Here is an 11276-nt window from a genome sequence, read left to right on the forward strand (position 1 = left end):
ATGATGATGATGATGATGCTAGCAGACTCGCACCCCGAGGCTGCAAAACGCCCCCTGCCGACATAGAGACACAAACACCGCCAAGGAGCCGCGGTAGCCCGAACCCCAACGCCCCCGAAGGAGAGCAAGATGACGACATCGGACGAAGAAAATCCCTGCTCACCCAAGAAGACCTCACAACGTCGCTAAAGGGACCCACGCTATCCACCGATCTCCGTACGGCTTGAAAACCGAGTGGCCAGCACGACCACCAAGACAAGGAGAGGCGAGATCTCGATAATTGAATCGGGGAGAGCCTGCTTGCCTCACCTCTGGCCATAACAACTCCTCGCACATCAAAAAGAGCGAAAGAAGAGAAAAAGTACCTTCGTCGAACAGAAAAAGGAGAATAAATCGAAGGCACCCCAGAGCACGCGACCTGCATCCCCGGTCTACGCCGAGGAGAAAAGGACAGAAAAATCGCAGGCATCCCCAAGCATTCCGCCTGCACCCCCGAGCATGTCGCAAGCACTCCCTGGCTGCAGAAGTCACCGGACGCGGAACCCTCAGAGACGGTGGCATCACAATAGACCGGCGGGCCAGACACGGCAGAGCAGAAACTGTCCCGACCCAAGATGGCAGGCGAGCCACTGGTACGGTCACAACAAAGATGGTTGAGATTGAAACGCTTCCCTGCGAAAGACATCGGAGCAGCCGTTGACGGTCGCATCGGCACCCAAACAGAGCCGATCTTGAAACCCAAAAATGACGACGAAGGATCTTCCAAGATACCGATTTGGACCCAAGGCGCGAAAGAGGCTTTGCGAGGGCGGTGCATACCTCGCGAAGAGGCTCGTCTAAGGGAGGGAGGAGGGACTACCGCCCACGAGTGCCTCAACACTGGGTGCCGCCGAGACCTGAACAACGAGGCACAATGGAGGCAAGCACGATGCCTGCGAAAGTTTAGTGAAAGGCAACCCGCGCACCACCAGTCACCCGGCTTCGCCTGTGAAAGACGAGAGCGAGAAAGCTTTTTGGAGAAAGACCGCTGTCAGGTAGCTTTCACCTCCTGCCAGCCCCGACCGTCGATCGAGCTCGGCGGCCTACGAAAGAAAAACGGAGCCCATAGAGTGGCGCCAACAGAGCATGCCTGAAGGGATTCCACCCTGACAGCTCTAAGAAATCGCCCGACATCACGATCCAGCAGTGAACCGGCGGTGAGACAGGACGCGAAGGCCTCCGATAGAGAGAAGAACACACGAAAAGATAAGCGGAAAGGGAGAGCAACAAAAGCACCTTGGCGGCGAAGGGCGAAAGCGAGTCCCCAATCGTTCAAAGCCTCTAGGATAGAGGATAGAGCATGTTGGTTGGCCTGCAGGGAGTTGGAGGCTCCTAAGCCCCAGAAGAAGAGGGATGATGGAGGCATGGGTCCCATCGTAGGACGCCCACCGCCGTGTTCCCTTCCGGACGGCCTCCAGCACGTACTCCACCTGTAAGAGTAGTTGGAGTTGGTGTTGGGACTGGTGATAGTGGTGGCCGGCGATGGGGGACCGACAGAGGGTTTGGGAGAGAGAGAGAACTGTACAGGGCGAAATAGAGGTGTTGGGACAGGCGACAGTGATGGCCAATGATGGGGGCAGACGACGGTGGTAACCAGCGTTTGGAGACCTCGGCTAAGGGTTTGGAAGAAACATGGCTAGATGGAGGTATTGGGACTGGTGACAGAGGTGACCAATGATGAGAGACAGACGACGATGGTGGTAGAAGAGAGAAGGTTGTCGACAAGGATGGGGGTGGCTGGCGATAGGGGACCACGGCTAAGAAGGAGAGTCATCAGGGTGCCATCGCTGCCCATCCAGAGAGAGAGAGAGACCTCAAGCAAAGCCTCGACAGACTCTGCTGCTGGTCCGTTCAAGAGAGAGAAGCCACACCTTGGTCCAAGAGGAGGGCTTGATGCTATGGGTCTGAGGAAGTGGGGGATGCAAGCAAGGAAAAAACGGTAAAGAGGGAGAGGCTCACAGGCGAGGTCCCAGGAAGGGCGAAGCCGCACAAGGAGCGAGATAGAAAGAGAGGGAGAGTGGGGGTCGGGTTGTGGGGTAGTAGGCAGGGGTGAAGTTGTAGAAAGGGGGGGCCATCGCCACAGGTGGGGCCGTAGGGAGGGCAGAGGCCATGAGCTAATCAAGAGAGAAAGAAATGTAGAGTGGTTGAGAGGGGCTCGGGCTGCTGGCCCATAGCCCAGATTATGGGGTAGCAGGAAGGGGCAAAGCTGAGAAGAGGGGTCCACTGGCCTACAACCCAGATCGTGGGGAGGGAGAAGCCGCAAAATCGAGAGTGGGGGATTGGGCTGCCTGTGTGCAAGGGAAAGGGGGGTAGAGACACCAGATAGGGCGACAGACGATAAGTGTTTGATATTTTCCAACAGCAAAGAGGATGAGCAACGACAAGGCTTGGGGTCATCGGGAAAGGCCTGGCATTGCAGACGACAGCAGGTGAAGAGAGATAACGAGAGGGCAAAGAGTAGACACGAGCGGAGGTGGCTCTGGGGGTATCAGCGGTCACTGGAGCAGTTGGATGTTGTCGGACGGTCGCCGGAGTAGTTGCCGGAGGTCACGCCAGAGAGAAGGGAGAGGAAGAGGGCAGGATGAGGGAGAGGAGAGGAAGGGTGCCGCGGCGGCGACGGGCGGAGAGAGAAAAAGAGAGCAAGAGAGAGTATATATATATATATATATATATATATATATATATAGATAGATAGATAGAGAGAGAGAGAGAGAGAGAGAGAGAGAGCATCAATAGCTGCATGATGCCAACATTTAACACGTACAATTAATTCCCAATCTTCCCCAATGAAATCAAAACTAAAATGTATAACAATTATAGAGATGCAAAACTAAGTAAAAAAAAACGAAATTTGACAGCCATCACTAAAAACTACAACCACCAATGTGCATATACAACAACACATCCAATTAAACCCGCCACCACACACAAAAAAAAAACAGCAGAAGAATTAGAATACGGCGAAAGGAAAGTCTCCAAGAAAAAATTACACTTCTATCTTCCGCCTCCCAACCTCTCCAATCAATCCCCTCCGCACTCCAGAAACAGATCGATTGGTATACCGGGCGACAATATCAACGGAGAGAGGCGCCCCAGAGGGCTAAAGCTCATCCAATCCTGACCGTTGCTCCCGTAGATAGTGGGGCTCATATCGTTCAAGAGCCCGCTAATGAACGGATCCGGCGACTGCAAGAAGAAATTGGGAGAGATGGGCGGCAGCGACGAAGGGAGAGGCGAGAGGATCCCGTGGGTGCTCCCGCCCTTCCGATCCAATCGCGCCTCCATCTCGATCTCGACCTCGGTAGAAACACCCACATCGCCGATTCCCTCGCCGGCGTCGAATTTTCTAGTCGGCGTCCGGGGCAATGCGCCCGGGGAGGGACCCGTGAGCCGCTGCACGAGCGACATGAATTCGTCGGGCGTCGCCTGGAAGACCTTCGGCGAGACCGCGTAGATGATGACGGGGTCACGTTGTTGGTAGTTCTCCGCCGGTTGTGGTGGTGGAGCGGAGGGGCCGGGCGTCGGCTTTTTGAACTTGTTGGAGTCCTTTCGGACCCTCAACGGGGTGGGTCTCGGACCCTGAAGCTCCTTTCTCTGAGACTGCGGTCTTCCGGGTCTGGATTCCGGCTGGTCCATCGGTTTCCCGGCGACCGGAAAATTGATGGTGGTGGTGGGGAATCTGAGGAGGAAGGAGGTGGGGGAGATTGGTTTTGGGGAATTGTGAGAGACGGGATCGAAAACGCTTTTAGATGATGTGATCCTTTGCGGGTTAAAAGAACAGTCAACGAAGTTGGGGCGTGACTTTTTTAATGAATTAAACTGAATGTACAAAATAAATAAATAAATGAAAACAAAAAAGAAATGTTAAAGTAAGAGATAATAAATAATCAATAATTTCAAAAATAAAAAATGATGTTAAAAGTAAGAAAGGTTTAGAAAAAAATTTACTCTACGTGAATACGGCAACTTAACCTTCAGATATTTTCATATTTGCTCTTTTTCATTAGTGAAAATGTTTCACTCGTCGTTTTGTTAAACAAAATAAATAATTAAATACGTTTTAGCCTTTTTCTTGTTGAAATTTGAGTGTCTATGCCACAGTTACAAACCTTTTTGGACTCATGAATTGGGCACACTAAAAATAAAAATGAGCGTTAATTTGATATTAGAATAATTTACAAAAAGGTGTCTAACTTTTTAAATATTTACAAAAACTGCCTAATGAATTAGTATTTATATTTGCCCGCATAGGTTAAGAAATCTGTTCTCAAACAGCCGCCTGGCTCCAGAAATCGTTATGTGCTGAACAAATTTTCCTTTTTTTACCCTTCTCTACAAAACACCCAAAGAACTGTAAACGGATTTTCATGCTTTTACTTCCCACTCAAACCCTTACACCTAGGAGTGGGCAACGGGCCCAGCCCGCCATGAGCTGGATTTGGGTCAAGGTCTCATTAGCTACGGGACCAAAACTCGGCCCGTTATATACGTGGTCCAGGTTTGGGTCGTCCCACGATCTATTGGTCCGGCTTGATGGGCATGAACTATTTATTAATTTTTAATAATATAAAAAATAAAAAACAATTTATTGTATATTAACTTGGTAACTATTATTATTTATCTAATTAATTACATTAATTTTAAGAAAACTAAAAAAGATAATTAATTGGGTACACAGGAACTTGTTAATTATTTATTATTTACCTAATTAATTTTACTAATTAATCGAGTTTGGGTCGCGCTGGGCTCGGGCTGCTTCACATTGGCTCATTGGATCGATGGGCCAGGTCATGGGCTGCTCTTCAAACATGACCATCCAGTTAAGAACCGGGTCATCTCTGGTGAGCTGCACTTAAAGCCTGACTAGCCTAGTTCTAAATGGGCCCGACCAGGTCAGCCCAATGCCCACCCCTACTTACAGTTAGATAAAAAAAAAAACTTTTCTTTAATGCATTGAGAAAAAAAAAGAAGGTTAATAACACAGAAATGTTTAACAAAAACGTCTTGCCGACAGAAGTTCCATAGTCGGCAAGTTTTATCGGCATAACATGCTCATTTGAGAAGAATGTGAGAAGGTGGTGAAAAGTTGATCCAAATAGGAGTAATTTGATCTTTTTGGCTCACCAACTCTTGCTAAACCAGGGTTAACACAGTGGTGGTAAGGGGTGGCAAAATCTGACACAACCAGTGAACCCACTTTTTAGCCGGGTTCGGGTTTGGCTTAAACGGGTTCATGTCGTAAATGGGTCAACCCACCTAACCTGTTTATTAAATGGGTCGGGTTCATGTTAGGGTGTGCCAACCCGGTTGACCCGTTTAATAAACGGGTTAGGCGGGCGGGTCAACCTGTTTTCCAGAACCCGACCTGCCAACCAGCCCGCTAACCCGTTTACCCGACCCCGACCCGCCAACCCGCCTGCCAACCCGTTTACCCGAACCCGACCCGCCCGCTAACCCACCAACCCGTTTATTAAACGGGTTAACCGTGTCGTGTTGGGTTACCCGTTTAATAAATGGGTCGGGTTCGTGTTTGCCACAGCCGACCTGTTTAATAAACGGGTCAGGTTAGTGTTGAGGTTAGCTGACCCGCCAACCCGCCGACAATGAACCACCAACCTGATTGCCAGCCCTAGGTGGTAGCATTGTGCGCCTGTTTGTGAATTACTTGCAAAATTTTGGAAGTTAAATGTAATATCTGAAATGTTAAGCGCTTTTGTAAATACGTTAAAACCTAGGCACCTTTTTGTAAAATTTTTCTTGATATTATAATAGTTTTTCATAAGTTTTAATGATATTTCATTTAAATTTCATTGTTGTAATATTAAAATAATATTTTTTATTAAAAGTAAAAATTATCTATGCCCCTTATGTCATATTTTGAAAAAAAATGTATGAAAACAAAACAAGATGCATCTAAGGGGGAGAACTTTAACCGGTGAACTATAATAACTAAAAGATTAGCACTTCCTTGAAAACTGTAATAAGATAGGGTTCCTGCCGAGATATACATTTTTAAATAAATAGTTAAATGAATAAAAAATTAAAACTATGGTTAAAAAACCATAAAAGTATTCATTTATGACAGGTTAGGGGATAAGGCCCTAGGGCACGAGGCAGTGACGTTTTCCCCTTACGTCATGTGTGTAAGTCCTGATTCGACTCGGTTACAAGCGATTCGGATCAAAATGAGACTCGGTTAAGTGGATAATGGCAGAAGTTTAAATCGGCAAAATAGTAAGGTTTAAAAGCTGCTATGATTTAAAAACTTTTATTTATTTCTTAATTTTTGTTCTTTTTTTTTTTGTCCAAAGGGACCCCATTGATGTGATCTACATGTTTTTGGTGGGAACCGATTTTTGAATTGTCTAAATCTGATGTGTGTATAGGTTTTTTTTAACGATGCAAAAATCAAATAGATTTCTCAATATTTCTGACAAAAAAGAAAACATATTTTTTGATAAAAAAACCATGATTCAAGAACGTTTTCCTTTAAATCAAACATGCTAAATACATCTATGAGTTTAGATTGAATAAAAAAAAAACTGTACGGTGAGATTTCAACTAGATATTACTTACAATCGACTGTACTAAATATAAACCCAAATAGTCAGAAAAAATATTTATTTTGCAATTTAATCAATAAATTATATAAAAAATAAATAAATATCGGTTGTGACTAAAAATGGAAAAATATATATATATATATATATATATATATATACATGAAAGACCCTTTTTTAGGAAAATATAGCTTATGAGTGACTACCGGCTCACAAAATATCGCGATATTTTGTTGAGTCTGCTTATGTATTGGGATGTGATTTTGAGGGGGACGGTCCGGTAGTTCATTAGGGTGTGGGGCCCACACGTCTGACTTTTCTAAATCTTCTGAAAAGTAGATGGTTGGTTCGAAATAACTTTCCGGTGGGTAGGATTGTCAACGGACAGGCCGGGTTTGGTACGGACCCAGGTGGAACCAGACTTGGATCAAAATTTCTGGTACTATCGGGTCGGGACCAGGGTCTAATTGAGTCCACTATAAGAAAAACCATACCCAGACCCGATAAGAACTACACGAATCATACCCAGTAAAAATTGCGAGTCTTAATCGGAACTCGGGTCGGGTCTGGGTCTTGTATAAAATTTCACAAACTATACCCAGGTCCATGTATTAATCAGACCTTCCACTACAAGAAAATAGGTTGTTAGCGACGGACGTTAGCGACGAAAAGATTCCGTCGCTAGTTAGCGACGGATTGGCGAGCGACAAATATTCGTCGCTATTATCACTGAATCTTATGAAAGTAGCGACGGAAGATAGTCCGTCGCCTAGTCCGTCGCTAATTAGCGACGGATGTTGCGACAGATTGTTTTGTCGGTACGATCGCACCATTTACCGACGACGTTAGCGACGGAAACTAGTCCGTCGCTAACTAGCGACGGATGTGGCGACAGAATATAATCCGTCGCTATTTTCGCGAATTTGATTTTACGTTGGCTTAGCGACGGAATTAATCCGTCGCTAAGCCGTCGCTAACTTTCGAATAACCCTAATCCCAACCAGGTTTTCCTTTTCTTCTTTCGCTGCTCCTGCGCCGGTACCGCTCCCGCCGTTCGCCGGTCCCGCTCCCGCCGTTCGCCGGTCCCGCCGTTCGCCGGTCCCGCCGTTCGCCGGTCCCACCGTCCGCCGGTCCCACCGTCCGCTGGTCCCACCGTTCGCCGCCCGGAGAAAGGTAACGCCCTCCCCTCCCGTTTCCGGCAAGGGGTTAACCCCCTGCCGGAAAACGCAGGGGGTTAACCCCCTGCCGGAAACGGCAGGGGGTTAACCCCCTCCCGGTTCACGCAGGGGGTTAACCCCCTCCCGGTTCACACAGGGGGTTAACCCCCTCCCGGTTCACACAGGGGGTTAACCCCCTGCCGTTTCTGGCAGGGGGTTAACCCCCGTTTTCACACAGGGGGTTAACCCCCTACCGTTTCTGGCAGGGGGTTAACCCCCTCCCGGTTCACATAGGGGGTTAACCCCCTGCCGTTTCCGGCAGGGGGTTAACCCCCATTTTCACGCAGGGGGTTAACCCCCTGCCGTTTCTGGCAGGGGGTTAACCCCCTCCCGGTTCACACAGGGGGTTAACCCCCTGTCGTTTCCGGCAGGGGGTTAACCCCCGTTTTGACGTAAGGGGTTAACCCCCTGCCGTTTTCGGCAGGGGGTTAACCCCCTTCCGGTTCACGCAGGGGGTTAACCCCCATTTTCACGCAGGGGGTTAACCCCCTGCCATTTCCGGCAGGGGGTTAACCCCCTCCCGGTTCACAGGGGTTAACCCCCTCCCGTTTCCGGCAGGGGGTTAACCCCCTCCCGGTTCACAGGGGGTTAACCCCCTCCCGTTTCCGGCAGGGGGTTAACCCCCTTCCGGAAAACGGAGGGGGTTAACCCCCGCGTTTTCCGGCAGAGGGTTAACCCCCGCGTTTTCCGGAAGGGGGTTAACCCCCTGCATTTTTCGGCAGAGGACCCTTGCCCCTTGCCTTTCCGGTAGGGGGTCGACCCGGGCAGGGGGTCGACCCCCTGTCGGAACAGCAGGGGAGTCGACCCCTTGTCAGAACAGTTTTTTTTCCGTGGTGACTTCATTTTAAAAAATTGTTTTTTTGTGCAGATTTCTCAACGGAACTCGCTTGTGCCCCGCCACCCGTGGTAAGTAAGTGACAAAAACAATGCAAATCGGGTAAATACCCGTGGTGAGTAAGTGAGGCAAGCGCATCACATGTTATTTAATTTATTGAATGTAACACTTTATTGTTCACACACTCACTTAGTTGTTGATATCTAGGACTGCTTTGTTGGAGTTTGGAGATCATGCTGAGCATGATTTTAATGTATGAATATGGAAGTGTTCTTATTTTTGGAGTACGGAGTCCATGCTATGCGTGGTAGTAGTTAGTGGGATATTGAAGTGTGTTTGCTGCAGGTACATGTTTGACATTTGTTTGATATGAATTATTTCGATGTATTGCAATGTTTGATGTGATTGTATCCATGCTTACATGTAGTTACTTTCAATTTGATTATGTCTTCCATGTGAAATTGTATACTGAAAGCATGCTTCAAATGAATGTATCGTGTCATGAATAGTTTGCACATGAAAATATTAAGTTATCAATGCATGCATCATAATTCTTGTGATTGTATGACATCATATATTGCATGATAAATTTGATATTTTCTTCATCATAGCATTTTGATGGTTCTCTTTTAACTGATTAGGATACTATTCGTAACATCATACGACAGAATGACTGCAAACCGTGAATGGATGTACCGTAGGATAGTGGACAATGAGTTATCGCATGAATATATGGATGGTGTCGACAGTTTTATTGAATTTGCAACGGCAAGTGTCAGTACGGTAGATCCCACAGGTCGGATTAGGTGTCCCTGCAAGATTTGTAAGAATAATCGATTTGTAGAACCTCATGGCGTTAGACATCACCTATACAGGAAGGGTTTTGTGAGTGATTATCAGAACTGGACGTTTCATGGAGAAGAATTTAGAAACGATTTTGATGCACGGGTGAATGTGGTGCATGATAATCCATATACGGTTTATTATACTTCATATCCGAGTATAAAAATGTCAGATAGAAATGAATGGTGGGCAGTTTACAAGGTGAAATCCAAACTATACCCCGAGTATGATCAGTTCCAAGAAGATGAGTTAGCTGAAGACAGTGATTACTATCAATCAGATGATGTCTGTGACTTCGCTTATGGTCACGATGTTGCGCATGATATGCATGTCATATCTCCATTAGCTGATGAAACATTCATAGAGGAATGTGATCCAAATGATGTACCAAGTGGATGGGCAAACAATGAAGAAGAAGAAGAAGAAGAAGAAGAAAGTCAAACTAGTGACGAGGAAGAATTCTCAAGCTAGTGAAAAAAATCTTATACTACAAACCTCTATTTAAATGCATTGTAATACTTGATGTGAGTTGTATTGCAATACTTGGTGTGAATGATTAAAAATTTTATTTCAATGTATTGTAATACTTGATACGAATGATTCGAATGCATTGTAATTTATCTGAATGTATTATAATTTATGCAATTAACGAATGATTTGAATTAGTGCAATACTTGATGTCAATGATTTAAATTATTTGAATGCATTGCAATGCTTGATGTGAATGACTTGAATGCATTGTAATACTTGATGTGAATTATTTGAATGTATTGTATGACATATGTTATTTGTTAGAATATGGTTCGTGGAGGTTATAGTGGTCGCTCATCCAGTAGTAGCCAGGCTCAACCTTCATCTTCACGGGCTCCTGTGATAGGTATATCATATAACTAATTAGATGCTTGATTAGTTCAAATGCACATTCTGAGAACTTGGTGTGTATTTTTTTACAGATGATGTTGCGCCTGTATACGACCCACCTACACCAGTTGATCGCACAAGTCAACAGCCAACACAGGAAACAGGGTCTTCACAGGCTGGCACAAGAAGACTCATTCGAATAGTGTATATCGATAATCGACCGTAAGTATTTTGTTTTCAATTATTGCATATCTTTTAAATATTTTATATTGATATTTACTGTGTAACAATTCATGTGCAGCACGAGGTTTGAGCCACAAGAAGTAGTACGGGAGATTAGGAATTCACTTCTTCAACATCTACCAGGACCAGTTGCTCAATGGAAAGAGTACCCAAAGGAGGTATTAGACAGATTGTGGTCCTCATTCATGGTATACAGTTGTTCCTCATAGTTAATGTGTTTCATATTTAATTTATTTAAGCAATGTCTACTAACTTTCTGAAAATATTTGTAGGCTTCGAATCGCTTTGCAACTACGGTGGAAGAAAATGATGCAAGGAAGGTGTGGCAGAAGGTGGCTGCCAATCGATTTGCAGACATGCTGCACACTATGAAGACTGCAGCAAAAAAAGCATCTGGCGTAGTAGATGATCCATTACTGTGGAAGGGCCATGGTCCTATTACTATCAGGAGAGATTACTGGGATGAAATGTGCGATATGTGGGCGGGAGATGCATTTAAAAATCGCTCTGCGAAGGCTTCACAAAATCGATCGAAGATGCCCGAAGCCCATCTACACACAGGTGGATCTAAGACATTTGGGAGCCACCTAAAGAAAATGGTAACTCATCAATATATAATATTAATTTTATAAGTATAGTTGCAAATTTGTGTACTAAATCTTTTGTCATTTAACTTCG

At 45.8% G+C, this 11276-nt stretch overlaps 1 protein-coding gene across 1 annotated transcript; it reads right to left on the reverse strand.

Moving 5' to 3' along the window:
• Positions 1-3060: 3060 nt before the first annotated feature.
• On the reverse strand, positions 3061-3675 carry LOC149848638 (protein MKS1-like). Its single transcript, XM_090004922.1, has one exon. The coding sequence runs from the start codon at positions 3673-3675 to the stop codon at positions 3061-3063; it is 615 nt and encodes a 204-aa protein (XP_089861048.1).
• Positions 3676-11276: the final 7601 nt, after the last annotated feature.

Source organism: Nuphar pumila, chromosome 1 (assembly GCF_984573655.1).
Source record: "Nuphar pumila chromosome 1, dmNupPumi1.hap1.1, whole genome shotgun sequence".
NCBI classification, from domain to species: domain Eukaryota; kingdom Viridiplantae; phylum Streptophyta; class Magnoliopsida; order Nymphaeales; family Nymphaeaceae; genus Nuphar; species Nuphar pumila.